The sequence below is a fragment of the Plectropomus leopardus genome, chromosome 14 (assembly GCF_026936395.1).
Source record: "Plectropomus leopardus strain MGB_pleo_1.0 chromosome 14, ASM2693639v1, whole genome shotgun sequence".
Classification (NCBI taxonomy): domain Eukaryota; kingdom Metazoa; phylum Chordata; class Actinopteri; order Perciformes; family Serranidae; genus Plectropomus; species Plectropomus leopardus.
In genome coordinates this window covers 31,786,113-31,813,958 of record NC_142189.1, presented here as the reverse complement: position 1 = coordinate 31,813,958, position 27,846 = coordinate 31,786,113, and the positions used below count along the sequence as shown (strand labels likewise).

The window sequence follows — 27,846 nt, the reverse complement described above, 5'->3', positions numbered from 1 at the left end:
GCATGATGCACACTGCAGTTCGGCGAGGTTGAAGTCAAACTGAACATATGTTGTTTTTTGTCGAAGTAAGGAAACGTAAAGGTATGTTGTAAATGCTGTCAACATTTAGTTTTTGAATTGTTTCATATTTGATTTTGTAGTTATTTCTTATTTATTAATTGATATTATTTTGAAAGCTCAGGGATGTTCAAGCAACCACCTGTTTATGCACTGTTGTCAATCAAAATCTTTTTTTGATCAAAGTGATGGGAGAAAAAATGCATATGTCATTATTATTTCTTTTTTTATGTTTTTTAAAAATCTGATTAATCGATTAATCGATTATCAAAATAATCGTTAGTTGCAGCCCTAATCATAACTTAGAAACAGAAGGGGAGACATTTAGTCAGATACTGAATTGGTGAGATTAATCTTGAAACTGTCCTGATTGTAGAGATCTTCTGAGCTTTTACAGACATGGATGTACACTTTAAGTGCAACTTGACTGGTGCATGGAGGCATACAGCTTCAAGACGATAATTTGAGTTCATTTCATCTCAAAATCGTACACTTTGGCTTTCTTAATTCCATAAATGCCAGAATTGAACTCTCAATTGAACCCCTGAGTCTCACACCTCGCTTGCTTTTCTGTTGAACTTGTGTGTCAGATTTGAGGTGTAAGATCCCCTGACATGTGTTGTCAGCTGCAGCCGTGGATGCAGAGGGGTGGGATGGTGTGGATGTGGAGGAAGGAGGGGGTGGTTGTGATGAATACTGAGATGAGTGTGGACAGCTCCGGCCTCTGGCTACAGACGGGCCCTGAGAGAACTACTCCACCTCAGAGATCAAGACTCCCCTAATGGACATGGGACTGTGTGTGTGTGTGTGTGTGTGTTATTAAATAATCTAAGTCATACTGACAGCAAAGTGATGTTGTATTTACATGACAATGTTTGTGCATGAACGTTAGTTACAGCCCCAATCATAAATTGTGTGAGGGTTTCTGACTATAATGTAGATTTTATAGCCCGTTGACAGTTATATAGAATATAATTTGGGCTAAAGGTGAAGAATAATGAAGTTATGAAATGATATGATCCCATATATTTGCGAGTCAGTTTTTATTTCTGTCTTCAGCTGATATGTGCGAGGCTTGTGGGGTTTGAGTGTTGGTGTGAATGGGCAGATGACACCCATTGAAAGGCTAGCCAGCAGTGGGGATAAGGTGATGCTGGTGGAGATCAAAGGCAGGTGGAGAAGTGCAGACAGGAGGGTAAATGTGCTGATGTGCAGTGGTGGCTGTGCTAGGCCAGCAACACTCACCATTCAGCAGGACTGTGGATCTAAGCACTGTTAGGATTTGGATGCCTCATGGCCTGCTGACTTGTGTGTGTGTGTGTGTGTGTGTGTGTGTGTGTGTGTGTGTGTGTGTGTGTGTGTATTAAGGGTATCTGGACACTTTGTATTGTGCAACCTTATACTTGGTTTAAAGTTCCACAGTGCAAGTTTCTAGCCCCAGTAACAGCAAAGTGTAAAAGTAGGATACACCTTTTTCATCAAAATTAGAACGTTTATGTAGTTTTTAAAAAAAAAAAACTTTAACACCTGCCAAATGTGCCAATTGTAGGTCGAAAAAAAGGAAGAAAAGAAAATCTACGATATCAGGTGAAAAATTCCAAGATTAAACAAAAAAAACACAATCTTGCCAAAACACATGTCTTCTGCATGAACACAGCAAAAATAAAAACGTCATCCAAAAATCATCAATAACATCATGGTAGAGTTTTATGTCCAAAAATCATCAAAAACTTCATGTCATCTAAAAGTCATCAAAAACATCATAGTTTATACTGTCATCCAAAAATCCTGAAAATCGTCATGGTTTGCTATGTTGTCCAAAAATCATCAAAAATGTCAAAGTATAGTTTGTCGTCCAAAAATCATGAAAAAAGGCATGGTATGGAATGATGTCCAAAACGTATCATACACATCACACTAACGTATGATGTCCAAAAATAATCAAAAACGTCATAGTATAGTATGTCGTCCAAAAATCATCAAAAATGGCATACTATAGTATGTTGACCAAAAACCATCAAAAACATCATACTCTAGTATGACGTCAGAGCATCAAAAAAGTCATAGTATAGTATTTTGTCCAAAAATCATCAAAAACATCATGGTATGGTATGTTGTCCAAAAATCATCAAAAACATAATACTATAGTATATCATCCAAAAATCATCAAAAACTTCATAGTATAGTTTGATGTCCAAAAATCATCAAAAACGTCATGCGATAATATGATGTCCAAAAATCATCAGTCATAAACATGTCAGTACTCTCTAATGGAAAAAGTTTGTTATTACATCACAGTTGCTAAATAACCTCAGATTTTACTTTGACATTTCTTCAACAATAGTCCCTGATTTTTTACAGATGCATCTGCCAATACTGGTTTTACCAGTTTTTGGGAACACTTCCCCTGATTCATCAGACAAAATGATATATCACTCAACTGTACTGTACAAACTTCAACCAAATGGTGGCATCATTACGATTCATCCTGTGGGGCTCATGTACTGTATGTATATTAAAAGTGTCCCCAGAGTCTGTATAAAGGGTGCTTATATGTTTCAGTTGTGATCAAATTGATGTACTGTATGTGTGTGAAAGAGAGAGTTCCAGTCTGTTGTCTGACATTCAATGGAATGACTTTCATGTGTTTATTTCAAAATCCTCATTGAAGGCATTTATGAGACACTGCATAAAGACAAAAATGGACAATTGGGGGATGTCAGTACGAATCAATGCTCCATTGTGTTATGGAAAGTCTGCAATCTGAAAAATCGACATAACATAGTATGTCATCCAAAAATTGTCAAAAACAACATAGTATAATATGTCATCCAATTATCGTCAAAAACGACACAGTATAGAATGTCACCCAAAAATCATCAAAACAACATAGTACGTCACCCAAAAATTGTCAAAGACTGTAAAAAGCAATATAACAAACATCATCACCCAAACATCATTAAAAACAACATAGAATAGTATGTCGCCCAAAAATAAAAAGAAAAAAATGACATAGTATATTGTCCAAAAATCGTCAAAAATGACATAGTATAGTTACTATAGTTAGTATGGCCCAAAAATCGACAAATCGACTTAAAAAGTTATTAAAAAAGACATTAACTTTGTTGCCCAAAAATGGTCAAAAACAACATAGTATATTTTGTCATCCAAAAATCATAAAAACGTCATAATATAGTATGTCATCCAAAAAATCATTGAAAACATCATACTATCGTATGATGACCAAAAATCATCAAAATCATCACAGCATGGTATGTTATCCAAAAGTGATCAAAAACAGCACACTATAGTTCAAAATTCATAAAAAACTGTCATACTTGAGTATGTCCAAAAAATCATCAAAAACATCATATTATAGTTTATTGTCAAAAATTCATCAAAAAGGTCTCAGTATAGTATGTTGTGGAAAAACGATCAAAAACATCACAGTACAGTATAGTATAGTATGATGTTCAAATATCATCAAAAACATCATACTATAGTATGAAAAACATTATAGTATATTATGATGTCAATATATGTTATGGCCACGCACACAAACAATGGCTCAGAGAGCGGCCAAATACGATACGATGCGATACGATACCATACGATACGATATGATACGATACGATACGATACGATACGATACGATACTAAGGCATACTATTCTATAACGTTTTTTAAGATTTTTGAACATCATACTAAAATGTGATGTTTTTGATGATTTTTGGACTACATACAATACTGTAACATTTTTGATAATTTTTGGAAGACATACTAGAGTATAATGTTTTTGATAATTTTTGGAAGACATACTAGAGTATAATGTTTTTGATAATTTTTTTTTAATAATGTTTTTTTGACATAATATACTATGACCTTAATGATGATTTTTGGACATCATTCTAAACTTGTATGTTTTTGATGATTTTTGGACAACATACTATAGTATGATTTTATGATAATATCTGACGTTCAGTTGATTTTTGGACAACATACTACACTATGACCTTTTTGATGATTTTTGACAGCATAGTGTACTGTAACATTTTTGATGATTTTTTGACATCACATTATACTATGACGTCTTTGATGATATTTGGACATTCTATACTACGACGTTTTGATGATGTTTTGGATGACATGAGATGTTTTTGGTGATTTTTGGATGACATAATATTCTATGACATCATACTATACAACGAAGTCTTTGATGACTAGTGGACAACAAACTATACTATGACATTTTTGAGAATTTTTAGACGACATACTATAGTTTGATGTTTTTGATGGTTTTTGGACAACGTACTACTATGATGTTTTTGATTATTTTTGGATGACGTACTAAACTATATGGATTTTGATATTACTTGGAAGACGCACCATATTGTGATGTACTTGATGATTTTTGGACATCATACTATACTCTGATGTTTTTGATGATTTTTGAAGGACATACTATACCATATTGTTTTTAATAATTTTTGGAGGATATACTATACTATGACTTTTTTAATGATTATTGGATTTTTTGTTACTTTTGAGAACATACTGTATGACGTCATGACGTAACAAATTGTGGACGATAAACAACAATTTTATAAAAGAAATAAAATAATAATAATTTTTGTGTTACCTACTATTCTATGTTTTTTTTGCGGTTTTTGGACAACATACTATATTAGAAGTTTTTTTTTTATCATATTTAAAGGACATACTATACTATGACTGTTTTTAATGACAATTGGACAACATACTTTACTATAATGTCTGCATAACTTTTGGGTGATATACTATGACTGTTTTTAATGATTTTTGGATGACATAATATACTATCATGTTTTCTGGGTGGGTGGGGTTGGAAAATATACTATTATTTATATATATATATATATATATATATATATATATATATATATATATATACATACACACACACACACACACACACACACACACATATATATATATCTTATACTATTATATTCTGAATGACATAACTTCAGGACTACATACTAGATCAAAATAAAATCCCAAAAACATGCTATACTGTGATGGTTTTTATGATCTTTTGACAACATACAATACTCTGACATTTGTCATGATTTTTGGACAGCATACTGCACTATGAAATTTTTTATGATTTTTTTGGATGACATTCTATACAATGACATTTTTATGACAAACTAAATCTACCTATGGGTACAAATAAAGGAAACTACACCTTAACTATGATGGTTTTATGGTTTTGGACCACACACTATACTATGACATTTATATATATATATATATATATAATGAATTTTTTATGAACATCATATAATATAATATATTATAATATAGTGAAATCCATTGAGTCCAGTCTGTCTTTGTGCAAATGTTTTACCTGATTGGGTCAGTGTATTCTAATTTATGTGATTCTATGTGTTTTTTTAATTTGCTGCTGATCTTGGCCAGGTCTCCCTTGTAAAAGAGATCTGTGATCTTATTGGGACCATCATGGTTAAATAAAGTTTATAATAATGACATTTTTCATGATTTTTGGATGACATACTGTACTATGACCTTTTCACGATTGTTGGACATGTGTTATAATATGACTTTTTATTATGATATCTCAACGACATACTATACTATAAAAAGTGTCATATATTTTTATGTTATTTTTTTGTTGCACATTGCACACTTTGATATTTTTTAAGATTTTTGGACAACATGACATCAATGTTTATTTTATTTTCCCCAAAGATTCTATACTGTGACTACGAATTTGACCTGCTATTATGATGCTTCTCTTTTGTCATGCTATTCCTTGACTTTATTAGAAATGCTCTTTTGTGACTTTCTTTCATTTTTTCAACATACTATTTGGCAATTGTTAATTTTAACCCAAATACTGATAAATCTAAAATGTTGTGGGCAATTTTAATTAAACTCATTTGCAGGTACTTTGTCTGAATCACTCAGCAGATTTTGGGATAATCTGACACTGGAGAGCACCACAAATGCAAAAAAGTTTCTATCTCATCAGCTATAGGGATTTGCGCGAAATTCGATCAAGGGTCATGACTCAGTCAAGGTATAACATTTGGTAATGACTGCTTAAAGTGGGTGTGACTTATTGCAATAAATCTACATTTGCACTTATTTTACTTTCCAAACTTATTTCAGCACAAAGACTGAATTGTGCCAAAAGTTTGCCTCACTGCAACCTATGGCCAATTCAGAAGTTCATCACTCTATATTTTTAAGAATGTGCAAAATCATCTAACATCTGTATCTCCATAAGTCTTCATTCAAACACTACCAAAATACCAAATAACCACGAAACCCAGACCAATCCCAGACAATCTTTAGAAGTTGCAATTTTGGCCTCTAATTTGCTGATTTGCAGATTAATTTTCTGTTTGTTTTAACATATGTTGGCTCTAAAGGTAAATCTTGGTTAAAAACAGAGAGACACTGAGATTTGTTGTCAGTGAGTATCACAAGTTTATATTAGTGGTCATATGAATCCGGAGGGGCTGCTACAATCCAACATTTAAAGAAACAAACAGTCAAGTGTTAGAGATGGAAAAGATATTGAAAACAGTTATCATTTAAAATATATCTAAGTGGAAAAGTGGGTTAAACAAAGCACAAGGTTTATATACATATAAATATATATCTCAAAAACTTTCACACATAAAGACTAGACAAAATTCAATGAACACAGTATTATTGACATAGTGTCCTCTTCTTTAGGTTGAGACTATTAAATGTGTTAAGGTCCCTTGTTCCTGCTACATTTTATATAAAAAGATTATGATAAAGCAACAATTCATTTAAATTAACACAAAGACACTTTAACAAAACATATGAATACATACATATTTCATACATCAGTATCCAATCAGAGTCATCTTCCACAGTGTGACACAGTCTGTGTAAGGAAGATAAAAGTCTAAAAAGCTGTAAAAAAACTACAGAGTGAGCAGTAAAGCACCACGTAGCCCTGGGTGTGATTGTGGGGAAGCTGTGGTTTGTAATAAGTTCCCAGCGAGTCGTCTAATGTTGTAAAGATGTTACTGTTACAACCTGTTGGGTCCACAGAACCAGACTACTTCCTTAATTTTAACATGAAGCTGACCTGCTGCTTCTTGACTACCTATTGCCTCATGGATATAGTAGTTCATGACAAATCTATGTTAAGATGCAAGTGTTCAACATGGCAAAATAACATTTCGAGACATTTTCTTGTAATTATGACTTCCAAAACCCATCAGAGTTACATCTCACAATTCAGAGAAAATTATTACTAATAGTCACTCATTTATGAAAAGGATCCCTAGACAATCATTTTTATTGCTGTTGATTGTACACTGTGTCATGGGCTCTGTTGATGGAAATTACATTTTTTAAATTCCTCTGAAGTTGTGCCAGAAACTCTAACCCTCCTTCTACAGTATTAAATTTACATTCTGCCAGCTGCTTTAGTTTTGACAGCTTTGGCTTTTGCTTTATACTGATTAATATATATTATCAACTTGTTAATGGGCATTACAATATATTCCTATCCCGAAAGGAAGGAGCATTTCTTAACTGACTGCAAATAGGAACAGTGTAAATGACAAATATGATGATAAAGTGCAGCTTTCTTGAACAATATCAGTTGCTTACCTTTACAATACTTTTTTTGTCAGTATAATCCTCTTTTGACTATTTTAACCAAGTAGAGACTGACAGGTCATTTACTTTCAAGTCAACATTGACAGGGAGTCATACACAGGTTTCCTCATACAGTTTCCCAAAGATTGCCCATGTATCTATGATGGGGATGGGGGGAGGGGGGCGACAGCATAGCGGTTAGTGTCACTCTGTCTGTGGTGTCACTCTAATATCCAACTGTCTTGTGGGTTCGTAAATGCAGCGCAGCAGCCGTAGTTCTTATCATCTCCTTTGTAGCTGAATGTCACTCCTGAGGTGGATAATTGATCTGTTGATACGTTCACAGCTGATCAGATCGATGGATGAGAGGAGGTATTGGCAGATTTTTGTAAGTGAAAGACAGTTTTAGGCCCAGAAGACTGAAAGGTTCAGTTTCACTTTTTTTTTTTCTTTTTTAAGATTATTTTTTGGGGCTTTTATTGCCTTTAATTGACAGGAAAATGTGAGTGTGAAAGGGGGAGAGAAAGAGAGAGAGGGGGAGACATGCAGTAAGGGGCTGAGGCTGTACTTGAATTGTGGCCACTGTGGCGAGGATGCAACCCCTGCTCATGGGGCGCTGCTCTATCCACTGAGCCACCAGCCGCCCCTCAGTTTCACTTTTAATGCACCTAACGTTCTGCTGTGCATCTCTGCCGCTACTGCGCTACAAATAACTCAACGGTGTTTTAATACAGCGTTTAATTAACAGTCCAGTTCCATTGATTCTATGGTGGGACAAATAAGGACAGCCTGCCATAGTCTTTGTAATTAATGGGAAACGCTGGTGGACCTGGAGGGCGGACAGTCTGTCTGCACTGTAAAATTACATCATTGATTGGAAAAAACAGTGGAATTTGAATTTTATCTTCCTGGGCGGGTCTCAATTTACCTTGGTGGGCCGCCCAGAAAGAGTATATGTATGGGAAACACTGCCTCTTATTTAAGGCAAGTTACATTAAAACTTGTGAAATATAAGACAGAGTTTATAATAACCCAGAGAAAAACCGAAAACCAAATTACAATTACTGTCTCGTGTTTGTATTCCTTCATGCACCGGTCAATTTGCACTTGGAGTTTACATCCATGTGTGAAAACATGGAGCCGTAAAACATATCTTTCCCTGGCAGCACAGAAGATTTATATCATCAGCACAGTTTCAAGGTGCAACTCAGTATCTGACCAAATGTCTCCCCTTCTATTCCTGAGATATGACACTGAGTAATGGCCAGTAAAAGATAACTTTGCAGAACCTTATGAAGTTACAGTGAAGTTGACCACTACTTCATTGTAATATCCTATTACATATTTACATTACATTACATAATCATAATTCTTTGGCCATTCTTGAGTTATGGCCAAAAACATGTTTTATGAGGTCACAGTGACGTTGACCTTTTACCTTTGACAACTAAATTCAAATTCAATTCACTCTCAAGTCCAAGTGAACGTTTGTGCCAAATTTGAAGAGACTCCCTAATGAGATACTACGTCCAACAATCAATTAATTGTTGAATCCATGGGGACATTTGCGTCAAATGTGAAGAAATTCCCACCCTTGAGATATCTCATGCACTAAAACGAGATCAATACAAGGTCACAGTGACAATGACTTTTGAGCGCTAAATTCTAATCACTTTATTGTTATGGATATTTAGACATTTGTGGCAAATTTGAGGAAATTCCCTCAAGATGTTTGTGAGATATCACGTTAACTAGAAAGGCATGTATGCAAGGTCACAGTGAATTTGACCACTAAAATTTAATTAGTTCATATTTGAGTTCAAGTAAATGTTTGTGCCAGATTTGAGGAAAAAACCTTAAACCGTTCTGGAGATATCGTGTTCACAAGAAGAACATAAATGCAAGCTCACAGTGACCTTGACCTCTGACCACAAAATCCTTATCAATTCATAGTTGAGTCCAAGTGAATGTTTGTGTCAAATTTGAAGAAAGTCCCACACGTTGTTCATAAGATATTGCATTCACTAAATTGAGGCATATGCAGGGTCTCACTGACTTATAACATATGACCACCAAAATCTAAGCAGTTTAGTGTCCAAGTGAACATTTATGCCAAATTTTAAGAAACTCCCATGGGGTGTTCTTGAGATGTAATTTTCAGTAGAACTGGACGTCTTTTTATTGCAAACATCTGCTGTTGCTGAAAATAAAGTTGACGAGAGTGGTGAGAGGGAGTTGGTGATAATCTTTATGGACACCTTTCACATTATACATAGTCATTTAATTCACTGTTAATGTAAAAATTGGGGCATCTTTAAACAATGATCATTTAGAAGTTTTTGAAGTATTGTTTTCTAATATGACCATTTGATGTTATAATCATAAAAATTGGAAGCCATAATTAGGAGAAAATATATTTTTCTTTTTGTGAAGGTAGTGGAATGTTTTTTGAAAGCTAAGAGGAATCAGCATCAGCACTGAGGTTTCCTTTTCTCTGTTTCGGCAGCTGAAACTAAAAGTAACCTTTTGGACTATAACCTGGTAAAAATGCCTGTCTTACTCCTGTGGAATGAGCTCTCAAGGTTGATTCTAACCCATTTAAAATGTTTATCTGCATCTGTCCAAAAATGTACTTGGTATGGAAAGAAAGAAGGAATTTTCTGTGCATGTAAACCGCTTTTGGCTGACAAAATTAATACCAACAGATGTTTGAAGTCCTGAATGGGCCGTGTGCTTGAATCGAGTCCTTACAGTTCATTTGGCAGGATCCAGGTCTTTAATGACTGGTTCTCTGTTCAGGTACGTGGCCCAGTAGACCAAGTTAAAGCTCCCAAACAACACAGGGAACATGATGCGGGAGATACGGTCGATCTTGCTGACGCTGTTAAAGGTTTTCTTGTTCTGCTCAGGCTTTGTCTCCGCTGTAGTCTTGTTGGAATCGCTCAGAGCACACTTGGAGATGGTGGGCAGTGTGGAGTCTTTGGTGATGTTTGGAGCGTAGTTAGCCACAGCTACAGCATAGGCATTGTTCTTCTTGATGAGTGACGCTTCCTTCTTCTGCAGGAAAAATGCCTCATGGTTAGAGACCTTTTGAAGTAAACATTACTACTATATGTGCATGCTCAATTGAGGATGTGCTGCAAGTTTTCCACTGTGTTAACATGTGTACTGTATGTTTGCAATGACAAGCATGATCATTGACTAGGAGCACGTAACATATGTTAAATACCAAAGTCAACCTAGGTCCAGGAGAGACTAATGGGTAAGACATAGGACACATGTGACAGGCACAAGGAGGAAAAAAGGAACAGTTTTCATGTCAAATTTCCTTGGGCAGGATACTGGACCCAAAATTGCTCTTGATGGCTGTGCTATTGGTGTGTAAGTGTGTGTGAATGTTTATCTGACGAGCATCTTGGATGGTAGCCTCAACCACTAGTGTATGACTGTGCGGGAGGGGCAGAGAATCCACAGCATTTGACCCAACGGCCTTATTTACTTGTTCTTGGCCCTTCATGTATGTTACCAAAGGGTTCCACTTGCAGTCCTGCAAAACAGAGTCTGGCTAGTTTTGTTTAAAGCCCAGCATAGACGTACAATTTTGGGCCATCTCAAATGAAAGATTACCATTGTAAAAGAAACATGATATTTTTGGCTGTGGCTCTTAAATGGTGGTCCTACCTTTGCACAGTGAGAGAGGTTCAAGGATGGCCGCTGTCACGGTCATGCAATCAAAGACAGTCTGAGATAAAATTCTGACAGTGTCAGGTATTTGGGATGAGAATCTCACTGTGTGACTGCTGGTACGCTTTAACGAAATGCAGCATGAAATGACGCACAGATAAGCACGACTCTGGTAAATGCTAATAGATGCTCATACTTAATGGTGTGCCAAGTTGGCCTCTTTTCCCCAGCCACGACCACATCTGCATGCTCCTCTTCCTTCTCTTCTGACTTTTTTTGACACATAAATGCCGCTATAGTGAGGGCTCGATTTGTTTGTTTTAATTTTGCTATTACCACTACAGCAGCATAGATGGATGATGCATGCAGACGTTGTTTTGTTCATGCATATTGATGTCGATGGATGTAAGTTGTAGCCTGTGATTCAGTAGGTGATGGCATTGTACAGTCTGCATACATCAAATCTGATGTTGTATTCAAGTTTATTAAGATCCATGTTGAGTGTGTAACTTGAGAGTGTAAGTGCACTAAACTTATAAGATACTGCAGTCTGCAGGAGCCTTTATACTGGTTTTACATCCACTAACCTTCCCCCTCTACAGCCAAACATTACCCAGCTGATGAGGAAGGTTCTCTGTTAGTTAACAGAACTGTAGAATGGACGGGTCTTTATGATTGATCTTGTAAAGGAATAGCACCTCTAGGTGTGTGGCAGCTGTACCTTGTCATTGACAACACTCTTTCCATCCCAGGCCCAGCCTCGCTTGGTGAAGTAGTTGACTGTAGCAAATTCAATAAGTGCAGAGAAGACAAAAGCATAGCAGACAGCGATGAACCAGTCCATGGCTGTAGCATAGGCCACCTTGGGCAGTGAATTACGGGCGCTAATACTCAGAGTGGTCATTGTGAGAACTGTGGTTACACCTGGGAAGAGAGGACAAAAGCATAAAGAAACTTAAATTATCACCTTGCAGTTGTATGCCACTGCAAACCAGTTGAGTTTCACTTACAGTTTACATCATGTGAAAACAGTCATGCTTTACACATATCTTCCCAATAACAACACAGAAGATCTATACAGCAAGGTTTGGTCGTTTTGAGGTGTAAAAAGATTAGTGTCACCATGTCAGTATCTGACCAAATGTCTCCCCATCTGTTCCTGAGTTATGACGTTAAACATGGCCAAAGAACTGTTTTTGTAGAACATTGCAATGTCACAGACCTCTAACCTTAGGAAAATAAAATGTCACTTGATTTTATCTGATAAGACATTTGTGGAAAATTTTGTCATGGCCAAAAAAATGTTTTGTGAGGTCACCATGACCTTGACCTTTGACCTTCAACCACCAAGTTCACTTGGGAACAACAAAGGGCTGTGCATTTGTCTACCCCCAGACTAACCACCCTGCTCAAACTACAGTTACCAACTACGGGTTATATGACTCTGCTAACCAGTCAAGTAGCGCTGACAGCTAACATTACGATGTCACAGTTAAGTTGACCTTTGGATATAAAATGTCATCACTTCATCATTTCATCCTACAAGACATTTGTGTGAAATTTTTGTCATAACTACATATGGATTTTTGTGAGTTTTGTGAGGTCATGGTGAACTTGACCTTTGACCACCATATTCTTATCCCTTAATTCTTGACTCCAAGTGGACATTCGTACCAATTCTGAAAATTCCCTCATAATATTCTTGAGATATCACTTTCAGAAGAATGAGACAAATTAAGTCATGGCAACACTGACCTCTGTCCTATGACCACCAAAATCTCACCACTTCATAACTGAGGCCAAGTGGCCTATTTGTGCCAAATTTGAAGAAATTCCCTTGAGGCTTTCTTGAGATATTGCATTCAGGAGAATGGGAGGACATATGTACTGTAGGTATGCACATGGTCCAGATATATGGATGGATGAACAACTCAAGGACATAGGCGGGGGGCACAAAAACATGTTCCTGGGATTGTGTTTCATTCCTACAAATACTTGTGCTAGCAGAATAATCTGACAGGAGATCACGTGATCTTTGAATTCCACTGGAGTCAGTCGTCTCCATAAATTTTGGCTTTTGTACTTATTAGGAGCCACTATGAGTAGTTGCTACAGTATGACTATATAGACCTTTCTGTGTGTGCTAAAACTGAATTTAATGTAGCAAGATAAGAATAGACTTGTAAGACCATGTGCCACTGAGTTGATTCTGTCATCTTGATTTATTTTTAAATCTCGAATAATAGATTGGAGGTGTAACTCATTTCTTGTGTTTAATATTATTATTGTGTTTAATGAGAGACATTATTACTAAATGAGTGGGAGGACTTTTAATGCTCATTGCGGGTATACGACATGTATCTCTTGACTTAAGCACACCAATGTGCACGCGCAAGTATACTATTTGTGCTGCAGGTCATATTTAACAGCTCGCTATCATACCGTGAACCCATCACTTCCCACAGTAAGAGGATCATGAGCTTTCCTTTTGATGTTGCACTCATTGTATGTACACACCGACACACACTCACATATGTGCAAAACCATACACACATACACCTCTTACCTTTCCATATTTCATCCTGAATAATCAGCATAATGCATCTTTCTGTCAACACACATCATGTTTAACCCCTTGGTTTTGATCTCACATTTATTAAGATGTTCCAAGTTAAATTAATCAAAACAGAGGCCATGTGTGGATCTGAATTTTAATCAGCTCTAGGTCCATCATAGAGCTTCTACGTGCACAGAAAAATCTAAAAGCCAAAACGCCACAAAAGTATGACCTGACCAATGCTCAGTTCATAAGCATCCCTATTAGGAATGGGTTTAAAACCTCAATCCCACATCTGAAATGAGTCCATGGCACTTAGAGTTGAATACAAACATGTCCACCAAACAAAATATGCTTGTGTTTGCCTATAAAAACAAACATAAGACTGTCTTCTGAATTTTAGACCTACCCTTGGGATGCCAGTTGTCTCATTTGTCAGGTGACATTGACAGCCTGTTCCAACCTGTGCAAATCAAAATTTGCTTTGCTTTCTTTCTGAACACACCTCCAAATTTCTTAAAGCCTGATTTTTTCAAAACAGGTGAGAAACAGTGAGAATATTTCAACCTGTCTCCAATGCAAATCTAAAATAACACGTATAGCCCCAAGCAGCAATCTGCAGGTTCTAGCTCTTTCTTCGCCAACAGGAGGAAGCAGCACAATGGGCAAAATTAAACCTACGAACAGCAACAAGTTGGTTTAAGGCCAAGGAATTAATTGTTAAAAAATATTTTGGCGCCCCCTATGGGTCAGGCTCAAAATGTTCTGGAGCAACCAACTCTCATCCCAAGTCATCATATATCGCCACTTTGTCAGCCGTGTTTCGTATTGCTGCAACAAGAGCTGTCCAGCCAACTGTCGTGTATTGGCTGCTCGGCTACACATCATACCACTGCGAAATCTGTCCGGCTGCGTTGCAAACGGGCCAAAACTCCCAGACATTGTTTCAAGGTAACGTTTCAAAAGAAGTACAGGTAAAAGGAGACAATTATGAACTTCTTAGGATAGCTTCCATTCAAACCTGCTCATATTGCAGGGAGACGCCACTGCAGTAACGGCAACTTGATTACTTCTGTTACTACCCTGATTTGTGTATAGTGACATTTTACATTTTATTTTCCATTTTGCATGCTCGGTAAACCTGCAGAGCACTGCCTCAAATACTCTAGGTTAAGCTTGCAATCACTTGGGGAAAAAAATATATGGAAGTGTACCAAATAAACACTTTTTCCTGTAATTAATTTCAAAGAGTTCTTTCTAACAACATGTAAGAAGATTTATCAAGAATTATGGATTGCCGATATTACCAAAATGGGGCTGTTGGGAGTAAAAAATAACTTGACGAATTAGACCTTGTATACAGCACCACCATCAGCGTCAAAATGTCTCTCTGCCCAACACTCAGATCTGTGACACCACAGTTTGCAAAGCACTTTCTGCTGTGCACATTTTCTCCCTTCACACAAAATTTCTCATCTCATACATGACAGACACATCGCCACAGCTTCATCCTCATGATGAAACTTTTTCCTGTCTGTTGTGCACTGGAAATAATGGTATAAGAGGAATAGCAACAACAAGATTATTGTCTTGTTTACAACAATGTAGGAGTAGTCATTGGGACTGCATTGAATGTGTTGACGATTAAAGTAATGAAGCAGCAGTTAATCAGGGCAAGGAACTGGTTCGTGCTAATGTTGATGCCCTTTCCTGTGATACTGAGAATATTAACCAAAGCATAGACAATAGACCAACTGTTTAACCTCACAATGTTTGTCAGTCCAATACAATGTCACAAGAAAGAAACAGACAGAATGGGAAATTGTAGCCTACAGCCTATAGCCTCAACGAAAACCAAACATTAGCAGTTTAATTAAGCTAGCCTGCATTGCAGGAATGATGTAATGAACTGTTAGTGCTGTGCTCTCTCTCAGCATTCTACAAACAGCACTGATAGCCCAGTCTGCCATGGATCCTGGCCGTTTGAATTAGCTGCAATACCAATTTGAACCTTGTAACAATAAGATGGCTACAGCCATGAATTTCTTTGATGTTGTAAGAAGCAGTTGGAGATTACTTTCATTGCTGAGTGGCACTTCAGCTCACACTATGAGCTGGAGACATCTCTGCCGACTGGGTCAGGAGAGTCATATTAGAAGTACCTCGGCAAGCATAAGACTAACCCTACGCAAAGATTACAAAGCAACATCAACAAAAAATGACAACTATAGAGCAGAGAGCAGAGTCATTTGTTGAGCCTGTGTGTGTTCTGTGCTCTGTAAGGTGAACCAACACAACACGATTTCTGTCTACTTCATACGCTGCAATTTCTTTGCATGGGAACCAGATGAATCAAGAAAATCCTGCAGTAGTTGCTCTGGTAGATGTGTCTGGATGCCTTCCAATTTGGACAGATCTACAGTAACTTGAGATCTGTATGGTCAATCACAATCATTTAGTTACTATTGGATGTGTTTGAGGTGATTACTGTAAAGAAGAACACAGTTTTGGCCATTTTTGAAGACCATAACAAAAAATGGTTTTGGTCATTAGGGCCAAGGATTGTGCCATTGACCACTGACCACCATGAAACTGAGTCATAGTCATTGATGGCCTGAAGGCATAAAAAGAAAGAAAGGGAAAGAAAGGTTTAAAAAAAAATAAATGAGGAGGACCTTAATTCTTAAACAGCCTTGACAGCTCCTCTTTGCCTTGGGCCTGTGCTGCACATGTCTTTTGTTGTAAGTCCTTGGCTGTGTTTGCAGCAAGGATACTATTTATTACCTAGAAATACCTGGACAGTGTTCCAGACATCAGTGTTGGGACCACTAGACACCACAGATAATTTTTTAATTTGTGCAGCTTTAAACTGACATGTAAAGACATGTCGTATAAATTCAGCAACCTAATATGGCTGCTGCTGTGTCCTTAGTTCATCAGACAAAAGACAAGCCCAACAGGCCTCCCCTTCTTCACGCCTCAGTGGGAAATTCCACCCATGGAGTCAGTCTTCAAGATTATTGCTCAGGTGGTGCATGTGAGCTGCTGGAATGTCACCAGGCCAACAAACCTGCGTTTCCTGGACTAGTCTTTTTGTTTTACTTCTGGACCTCCTGAGAGGAGAGTCGCAGGTGCTGGAGGACCTGCTCCACCCTTCTACCACCTTTTCTCACAACAGCTCCCAGCAGGAGCTGCAAGCAAAACTTTCTGAATATGACCTCCTAAAGCAGTCACACTGAACTCTCAACAACTGAAGAGACCAGAGAAGTTAATGCTCCAGACAGATATACTGTTTTAATAACATTTGGAGGCAAACTTTTTAAGCATAAAGGAGAACAAAGACATGTTAGTGCAGACCTGCTACCTCTGCAAGGACAAAGAGACCAGATTCCTTTGACCTGCAATACTTCCACAATGGACAACCGCTGACTTACAGGCAGCACCACAAGCAACTTTTCTCTCCATTTAAGGACTGGCAATGTAACAAGTGGGTATAGCATTAGCACCACAGTACAGGCTAAGCAAGACAATGAACTTCCAGCAATTTATGAGTAACGTATTGATTTAATACAATTCTTTGAGTTATTTTTGTGATCTTTTTGTAGGATACACAAAAGGATATTGATTATTTGGCTTTGCCACAGTTAAGTTGAAGTTCATTTTCAGATGACCCTCAGTCTTGCATGCAACTCTACATCCTTTTAACTAACCCAGACACCTTTTTGCAACAAAGATCAAATACTCTAATTTAGCTTTCAACATTACTACATTCAGAGGGGGATCTCAAAGTTGTCAGCACTCAAATTTGTGTAAAAGGGCTCTTTTGTGTTTGTAGAATCTCTTTTTTTTCTTTTTTCTTTTTTTAACCTATGAACAAATATTAACTAAGAAAACATTGGTGAATATCAGAAACTTAGTAAAAACTGTGTAAGTGGATTTTTAGAAGACAGTTCTTCTTAAAAACAGTTGGTGAATGAAGTCAAATGTTTAGAGCTGTCAGTTTGGTGACCAAGCTTGTAATAACACCAAAATAAAGCAGATTTGTAAGGTTTACAAAATACAAAATAAATAACGTGCAAAGCATACACAGCCCACTAAGCATTGTTGATGAACTCGTCAGATGTTTTTTTTCTGATTTTAATAATAAAATGCTCTCATACCTGCAGGCCTTTTATGAATCAGAAAGCAGATGCCTCTGGTACTAAAACTTCACAAAATGCCTTTCAACACAACCTTTCCTTTCTGCCCTATTTGCCCTGTTTGTCACAACAGATAATGACTGGGTTTATTGGTGTGCATTGCACTGCAGTGGATATGTGGAAAGAGAGCATTATGTTAGCCACAGACAGGTCCCTGACATTTTACCAAATGGGAAATCAGAGTGTGGGTGTGGGCCCACTGTCCTTTGGCAGATAAGCAAGGTTCTCATTGCAGCATGACCCTCATCTGGTGGCCTGCCTGCAGTGGCCTGATAAAATGTTCACTTGTCAGCATGAGCACACAGTTTACCATCCGGACCACAAACCTGGGCAGAGAAAGCCCTGCAGGTTCAGATGAGGATAGGAAGGATTACCATTTGGGAATCCTGGCATGGGTCTTTGGCTTTATGTGCTCCTCTGTTTTACCACAATAGTGGACATAAAATATCTTACAGGAATTCCAAACTAAAGGCTTAAACACAATGAATCAAAGGTCTCCTTTACATCAAAGACGTTTGAAAGGTTCATTGTTGATTGTTTATAGATTATCGGCCTACTATATTTTTTTTTTACAATTTCTACATTTTCAGTCATATTTCAGACATATTTCAGTGCCCATCTATTTTCTTGATGTATGAAACCTTCAAATGAAAAACTCACCAAAGACGGTTCTTGCTGGCACTGATTCTCGGTTGAGCCAAAAGGAGACCTGGGAGAGGATGACTGTCATGATACAGGGCAGATATGTCTGGATCACAAAGTAGCCAATCTTCCTCTTCAGATGGAAGTGGGCAGTCATGACTGTGTATTCACCTGAAGGAGAGAAGTTCAGCTGAGTGAGGACTAGGGATGTCAACAGTTAACCGTTAATCATATCAAGGTTATTTTTTACGTTTACACACATCAGACTATAGTCTAATTTTGTTACACCTTAGTTAACAACATTGTAGAGTTACCCTTGTGTAGTGTTATTTTGGAAATGTTGATAAAACACAATTAAGAGATGACAGTGTTTTTACTGAATGATGTTCTACGATCCTCTCCTCTGGCGATGATGTTCCAAGAAGCATGGCGATGGATTTAAAAAATTTTTTTTAGCAGGTTTATTTCTATTGCAGCCATTATTTCCAATTGTAGGTGGTTAAATGAGCGATAATGGAAAGGCAAGCCCGTTATAAGTGGCCACATATGAGGGATTTCTGGGAGGTGACGGTCCATGATTTCACAGAGGAGTTGTGGATTCAAAACTTCCAGATGATCCGCTCAACTTTTGAGAGATGCAGTAACACCTCCTGTAACACCTACAGCATCATGCCCAAGGGAGCCAATTCTCCTACCAACACTCTTTGTTTGTACATCATGTGACCTATAAAAGCCAAAAAAAGTGTTTCCCTGCAGTTCTGCTAAATATGGATTTTTCAAATCGCCTGAAATACCACCTCATGTGTGCCTAAAAACTTTTTTTCCATACATAGGAGTTAGCTCCCACCTGACCTGGCTGGTGCTCAGTGCAGTTCCAGTGGTTAAAGAACCAGTGGAGACTGGAGGCTGGGCAGTGGGCATATTTTTGACATGGTTGGCCAGCTGTTCTACAGCAAAGCCAACAGAAAATTAAAATGAGTCAAGACATATGCAACACAAAATGTTAACATTTCACCACCTCTAAATAGATATCTCTTTGAAATGCAGAAGTAAAGCTGCAAACAAAAACGAAAGGCCTCCTTAATTTAGCTTCTTGTTTTTTTTTTTCATTCTTACAAATAAACCAGTTAGTTACACGTTAAATGGTGTTGGCCAATCAAAAGCAAAATTAACAGACACTGACATTACTAGTGAGCATGGTCACATACAGTACACACGGGTAGTTATAGACATGGATGGTATCAGAAGACTTATTGAAAGTTGCATTTATGACATACATTTATCATAAAAGAATATATCGGAATAATTGTTATAGCTAAATGTGGAAAATGATAGGCCGACTGACCATGCGAATGGCTCCAGATATGACAACGTAAAGACTGAAAGGTGTGTCTCTGTCAGAGGCTGCTTTGATCACTCAGTGTTTCTTGAAGCTCAGCTGTCTTAATGAGAAGTCTGATGCTGTTTGGCTTGTGAAAAATTCACATAGTTATTTATCTGGCCCTATGATGCCCTGTGATGCAGTAAACTTTGAGAGCTGCTGCAGCTCCCATACTCCTTTCCGTCTTTTACTTCCTCCAGGCTGAGAGTAAAAAAAATGAAAAAAAAAAAACAAACTTCAAAGAGGTATGAATAGAGTGGACTTAGAACCATAAAACACAGATAAAAAGAAAGCAAATCGGTACTGTGAATAACAATTCTTACAGGACAACAGACACTGCCATTCCTGAACTGACAGAGATGTTGAAGGGTTTCATGGTCCCTTCCTCACAACTGTCAAGACCTTCAAATTTCTCGCAAACTCTCGCTGAGCTGCTGCTACCTTTATGTCAATGTCTTTTTGGACCTGTTGGTTGCCTGATCCTTGTGAAAACTCTGACATTGCTGTTTCAGTTTGTGTGTTTCCAAAGACACACCTAACCTCATCCTGATTTAGCAAATCTTCACTTTCTCCTTGTCAGGTTGGTTGCTAAAAGTCTCTTGTATGTTCTCAAGTCCTTTACTGACAAGATCACACATCTCAGCTGTCACAGTGACAGATGCATCCTGTCTCTTGACAAAATCTGGAGTATGGTTGCATTAAATGGGCTCATAACGTTAGTATACTCTGCAGCCCATTCACCAGAACAAAGTGTCAGTATTGTACATTTCTGCAAATCATGAGTACCTTAAGTTTGCATATTTAATATGTATCATATCAGCGCTCCTAAAGTGACCTAGTATATGTTGTACACTGATAAGCCAAAACATTAATACCCTACGGCTTGTGAGGCAAATACCACATCTTGTTATAGTGCAGTGGAACTCCCCTATGGCAGAGGCCTCTCCAGCAGCACAATGCACCATGCCACAGTACAAAAACAGCTCAGGGATGACCCTAGGAATGTAACAGAGAGCTCCAGCCATCCACCTGGCCTCCAAAGTCCCCAGATCCCAATCTGATCAAGCATCCAAGGGACGTGCTGGTACCCTACCTCATAACTCACAGATCTCAATGGATCTGTTGCCAACGCCCTGGTGCCAGACACCACAGGACACCCCCCAGGAGTCCTGTGTCCATACCTTGACATGTAAAGCCAAGTCCTATAAAAGGATACCCACTGATTATCAAGGTACCTCTGGGGTAATGGGATCCCATAAATGCTCAATGAGAAATGTTTTCATTTGTCCAGCAAGTAGTAGTCTTCTTGGTAGGGATGCAGGATAGTATTGACTAGCCATCGGTTTTGGCAGATATTTGTTTTAAAGTGAAATATTGAAATGGGCCAACACAAAGATTTCTGCTGATATCACAAACATTTATATATATATATATATAGATGCTTTGTACATATTCACTATGTCAATTATACATATATTTTATTCTTATTTTTTTGAAAAAGTGAACATGCACAAAATGTCAACCCTAAGTTGAAGTATTTTTCTTATTTTGCACAGTGAATACATATAACATACACTGAGTGGTGTATTTCATGCCTCCATGTGCTGGTGGGTCATCACAATAAAAGTATGCATAATATGATGTGAATTTCACCACAGAAGAGACTTGATGATCACCAAAATTGGGTGGGGTTTAAGAAGATAAATCAGTATCTATGGGGCAAATGGCTTGTTTTAACATATTGGATAAATATACATATACATATATATACATATATATATATATATATATATATATATATATATATATATATATATAGTGCAGGGATATTTTTTGGCCCTCCTCTGTTTGTCTGACATGAAATATATGCATGATGCTCACCAGTGCTGGATTTAATGGTCTCCTTTCCCACAGTCTGCCCCACCAAGTCATACTGGTTGAGTCTGGATCCATCGTCTGCAACTTCCACGGACTGGGAGGCGTTACGAGTCCAGATGTAAGTCACCTCTGTCTTAGTGTAAGCATCTGATGCAGAGGCAAAGTGACAGTGAACAGATCAGTCCCACATATCACTCCTCATCATATTCAATACACAGTTTCACACCAGAGCACCTTATTCAGGCTCGTGGCTCAAATAACAGAGATTACATGTGCACCTCCCCTGCATCCCCTGACATCCAGGGATGAATACTTACACCTACACAGAGAATTACAGCCACGATGTAGTCTTATCACTTCATGAAAAGTGTGTAGTTGGCTCAGACTGAAACACCTTTTAATAATAGGTTCACTGGCTTTCAACCCTGACCATAGCAAAATGTTATTTACCATAATTTCTATTCATGCATAACACAACATTACTCATAGACTGACACGTAAAACTACTTGACTTTCAGTTTGGATACATTTAATTGCTTTGTAGTTTGTTATTTGATAAATTATACTTTTGCCATCAGAATTGATGGAGGTGACAGAATGGATGAATCACTGCTAATAACTCAACAGGCCACTTCACAAGGACTGCGCCTAAAAACAATGGAGCACACAATTCACTTTAGTGTTTAACAAGGTGAAAACGACTAACGTTTCCATGTGCACTGCATCTTCATCATTTAAAGATGATATTTTATACTATTCTTTCAAAAAAATGATCAGCTTGAATAGAGTAGTTTGTCGTTGCTGTTCACGAAAGTATGAAATGAGTTTAAAGGGAATCAAGCATCCGATGCATCCGAACCTAAAGTGCATCAAACAAGACAAATTGGAAGGCCAAGAGCATTGGTGTTCTGGCTAGAAAAATCAGGTGATTATGCTTAAAAGGTGCTTTATTATATTATTCAAAAATGTGAAAGATTTTCACAGATGGATGACATGGGGCATATTTTTATATAATATTTTTATTTTAAATAGGTATTATTTTGTATTATTATTACAGATTTTTATTATTTTGTGCTCCTTTACAAACCATGTAAAATAATATATATATACAGCAGTCTGTGTTGAAAGTAGTGTACATGTGCTTTAAGTGCTTTCAGGTTAAAATTACAGCAAGGTGTCAGAAGCATGCAGACATGCACAGTGTAGATGATGTGAATCTGCTCACACTTACAGCTGCCAAACTTGAGAGGACATGAATGAGAGTCCATGGGGAAGTCTTCAAGGTGCATGGGGCACTCTGCTTGAACCGTTAGCCTGGAAGTACACACAGACACAGTTTGTGTAAATAACCCTTTGAAACCTGGATCAACATCTGGTGCTGCATTCAGATGCCTTTAACAAGTATTTAACCTTTGAAACCTGAGCAAATTAGTTTGGCAAGACTTGTTCCAGAAATTGCAAAAAAAAAAAAAAAAAAAAATGTAGGTACCGATTTTTTTTTTTTTTTAAACCAGGGGAAAATGTTCTAAGAACTATACACATAATTATCATAATTATATATTTAAAATCATTTTACAGCATTATGAGCTTTTAAAAGTACATATAAATCTCGATACCATCGTCCCCCTCTGCTAAGGCGTGACTTTTCTTCGATAGAGTGGCACTTCTCAGCATTGGGAGAAGTTGTTTGGGGCTTGGACTGAATGCAGCGGACCGCAAGAAGATCTCCACCGGTGGCTTGTGCCGAATGGCAAGACAGACCAGAGGGGAGAAACAAAACCGAAAGCACCAGACGAAGAGGGGGAGGAGAGCGAGAATCAGGGCGAAACTAACCCGACCTGGACTGAGAGCTGTTCCTCTAACAAGCCTTCTTCTGTCTTGTCCGCTGGCAGGAGATAAAAGTGGATGAGATGCGACTAAGGCTCATTCAGCAACCGTTTTTCAAAGGGGAGTTTTGCTGGTGTGAAACATGATCCCCCATGTTGTCAATTCAACCAAATTTTTTTTGTTTTTGTTTTTCTTCTCTCGATAAAATTTCCTCCTTCGAGATAATAGGCAACGACTAACTGATCATTGAGCTGGTGAGGTTTTCCTTTGGGACCCATTTCTCCACAACAAAACTTAATTACCTCACTACCATACGTAATGTCTCTAGTGTCACCAGGTGACAGTTTGATACAGCTGGGAGGTCTGGAAACATTATTGTCATAAAATGGGAGCTAACAAGCTTACTGTGCACTATTGATTTTGGTTATGAAGGCACATTCTATTTTAGGGCTCTGGAAAGGGCACTTCTGCTTTGATTGTAGGCCCACTTTATTATCCAAGCCAACTCTAAATTTCAGTTATTGTGTTGTTATTGTGGCCTCCCCACTAGTAGTTAAATGACTGCCCACATCAGGGAGTACATGTTCTTTAAAGAACTCTGTTTCTTAACAGTTTTATTTGCTCTATCATTATTATTTATTAACTAGAGGCAAGATTATGGGCTTTGCTTTGTGAAACATGGCAAAGAACACCAAGAGTCTGTGTATGCATTTCTAAGGCCTGATCTTGCTCGAACTGACTGCTATTGCCTTCCCTAGTTCTACCATCATCCGGGCAAAACTATAATGGGTCTAAAACTCTACTCCAGTATGAACTAAACATTGGCACCCCCGGGACTAATGGCGAAGTCATGTGGGACACAGTTATGGTGCAACACGTCTACTGAAACATGTCATCAGGCAGCACAATTTTAAAAAGTTGAAAATTAATCATGATTTTGGCTTCCCAATTCTATGGTTGACTGCAATATTGGCGTTTAAAATGCGTGCTCTGCTAAAGTTTCTGACACATTCATTTATTTGTGGCAGGCATTCACAATTAAAACGTCCACAGATAGATTTTTGGAGCTGGTGTGCAGAGTCCATAAAAACAATCAATCAACTAAAACTGCTAAACTGACCACAGAAACCAGACTTGCAAGTACCAAGTAACATTCAATAGGACGTTAGAGCTGTAAACTCTGGATGAATGATTTTTTTTTTTTCACTTGAATGGTGAAAGCAGCTACCTCATAGTGTACAGCAAGGTTCCATCCTCCATGATCCTCAGCAGCTTGTTGGGCATGGTCATGTTGTGAGCAACGGATTTCTTGCCATTGTGAAAGAAGGTGTCAGGGGTCCAGATCTTACTGGCCATCAGGTTGTTGAGAGGCAGAATATTCATAGGTCCGTGGAACTTCAGTCGCTCATCCTTCCAACTCTGACGGAAGAAAACGTCAACGGTGTACTCCTGATGGAGAGACAAAGCGGGGAGAGGACTGTTAAGAGGTGCTACAGCCCCTAATGTTGACCTGATGTTAGCCTGAAGGAGGAGCACTGGATTAACTGATCACTTAATTTTCGTGATCAATAGCTGGGTTTTCATTATCTCTCAAATTGCGAAGATTAAAACTGAATATAAAAACGTGTCAGTTTTGAAAAAATGTTTAAGTTTACACCCACCTGAGGTGGTATTTCAGGTGATTTGAAAAAGCCATATTTTGCAAAACTGAAATGGAAACACTTTTTTGGCTTTTCTAGGTCACATGATGCTATGTGCTTGTCAGTAGGAACTGGCTCCCTCATGATGCAGCAGGAGCGACATCATGCATCATATAACTCTTCAAAAGTTGAGTGCATCATACGGAAATGTTTTGATCCACTATTCCTCTGTGAAATCGTGGAAATTTTTAGCACTCTCTTGAGGTAATTTTCTTTTCTTTCTTTCTTTCTTTCTTTCTTTCTTTCTTTCCTTCTTTGTAATTCCAGGTAATTTTCTTTTAACTTTTAAAAATTTCTTTTTAGGTTGCTTGTGGCCCTCAGATTTTTGAAAGAAATCAAGCTAATTTGCTATGGCTCAACAGGATTAATGTCTACTCATGCAGATATGTTTCATTTTGTTTGCCCAGGTCTAAAAAATACTTTGTAATTTAAGCCTCTGCACCAGTACAAAAAGAGAAATGTGTGACACTTACAGCACCGGGAAATTAAATCTAAAAATTCAACAATGAACATCTCTTTTGAGAAAGTTTCCCTCCATGCTGTGCAAAAAAATAGTCCCAAACTATCTGCACCGGTAACTAGCACTTTATTTTTTAATTTAAGGTTAACTGATCCTATAATGCACTTTCTGTTACTGTTGTGATGTGTGTGTGAGTGTTGCATATAACTAAAACTAGGCTATTATTAAGTTTTGTGAAAACCACTGAGAGACTAAAATCTCTGAAATCATATATGTGTGCTACATTGTGTTTTTTAAAATCAGTCCTATCCTGTTGTCCTGCTGTGTGTTGAGCCTCAGATAGAATTTGTGGTATGATCGGTGCCTGGTCGAGCGCGACACCTGGCCGGGTTCAGACCTGTCTGTCACTCTCAGATGCAGCTGTTCCTCGAGGCAAAGTGTCAGCCACACTTTAAATCAATATCACCAAGGCCTTCGGTCCCTCCAGCCGTGTGGAAACATCTCTCCCTCACCCTCTCATTACTCCGCAGTACACGCAGAAACCACATCACACCCTCACCCATCTGGTTTTGATGGTGTGAGCAACAACTTTTAACAAATAACTGAAGAGAAATATAATCATCCTCTAAAATCAGACTGAAAATACAAACAAGGTTTACAGATAGGTAATGGTGGAGGAAGCACTCAAATCCTTTAATTACATAAAAGTGCTAATACTACACTGTGAAAGTACTCTGTTACAGATAAAAGTCCTGCTTTGAAAATGTTACTTAAGTAAAAGTAAGTAAGTATAATCAGAAACATTTACTTCAACCCTTTGAAACCTGAGTAAATTGGCTTGATTTCTTTTTAAGGCAACTCAGGGAGATTTTAACCCCTCCCTCCCGCTGCCAAATTAGCAAGACATTTGTAAAATGTACAAGAAAATTACCTGAAAATCACAAAAAAAAGAGAGTTAAAAAAAAGTTTAACAGTGCTTTAAAAATTAGAGTAATTATGTAACATAATTAAAAAAATAGTAATCTTCAAAATGTTCCTGATTTTTTTTTTTAATTTCTAAATCTACTAATTTTAAGATTAGTGGAGGGTTACGAAAACAAACAAAAACAAACAAACAAAATAAAGAAAAAAGAAAGTTATTAAGTCAACAAGGAAATGACCTGGAAAAAGAGCATAAAAAAATACAATAATTTTGTAAAATTATTTTGAATATGTAATTAAATCTACTAATTTCTTGCAATTTGTGAAAAACTTCTTACCAAGTTGCTCATTACCTTTTTCCCCATGTTTTTGAAAGAAACTGAACCAATTTGCCTAAAGCTCACAGATTCAAATACTTGTGGAAGATGTTTGAAAAAAAAGTGAGGTCAGTCCATGTTTTAAAGGATTAAGTACTAAAAAAAGGTACCCGATGGAGACAACAGCCCCCAAAAAACTTTAAAAGTAATCACAATAAATTAGAAAATGACTTGCAAGTTTATCAGAAATAGTGTTGAAATAGAAATTGGTTTTCAGTTAGTGGGATGATTGATAAAATAAAAATACCATAGTTTAGAAACTCTTTTTCTTTCTGAATGCAAAAATCTTAATTTGTAAAGTAATCTTCCAGATAGATGTAGTGAAGTACTATATTTCCCTCTGATGTGTAGTAGAGTAGAGGTATAAAGTAGCATGACAAGAATAAATCAAGTGACCTCGAATTTGTACTTAACAAAGTTCTCACTAAGGTTGTAAACTGTGATATCCAATACCTTTTAAAAAAGCAAATATAATACTGTGGCACCTGGTGACTCAGTGGATAGAGCGGGCGC

General features: G+C 37.5%; 1 protein-coding gene and 1 long non-coding RNA gene across 2 annotated transcripts in view; one reads left to right on the top strand and one right to left on the bottom strand.

Moving 5' to 3' along the window:
* Positions 1 to 26,711, top strand: LOC148187560 (uncharacterized). The gene is made up of 3 exons (XR_015778694.1): positions 1 to 81; positions 22,085 to 22,166; positions 25,615 to 26,711. It is a non-coding gene; the product is annotated as an uncharacterized LOC148187560 (long non-coding RNA).
* gabra2a (gamma-aminobutyric acid type A receptor subunit alpha2a) overlaps positions 6,535 to 27,846 on the bottom strand; it is a 43,899-nt gene continuing 22,587 nt past the window's right edge. The window contains exons 5-10 of the mRNA XM_042500546.2: positions 25,104 to 25,324; positions 23,280 to 23,362; positions 22,052 to 22,195; positions 18,808 to 18,960; positions 12,113 to 12,315; positions 6,535 to 10,764 (exon numbers count right to left, since the gene is read on the bottom strand). Of these exons, the coding sequence (XP_042356480.1) occupies positions 10,462 to 10,764; positions 12,113 to 12,315; positions 18,808 to 18,960; positions 22,052 to 22,195; positions 23,280 to 23,362; positions 25,104 to 25,324 (1,107 nt within the window). The 3' untranslated portion in view covers positions 6,535 to 10,461. The remainder of the gene's footprint in view (positions 10,765 to 12,112; positions 12,316 to 18,807; positions 18,961 to 22,051; positions 22,196 to 23,279; positions 23,363 to 25,103; positions 25,325 to 27,846) is intronic.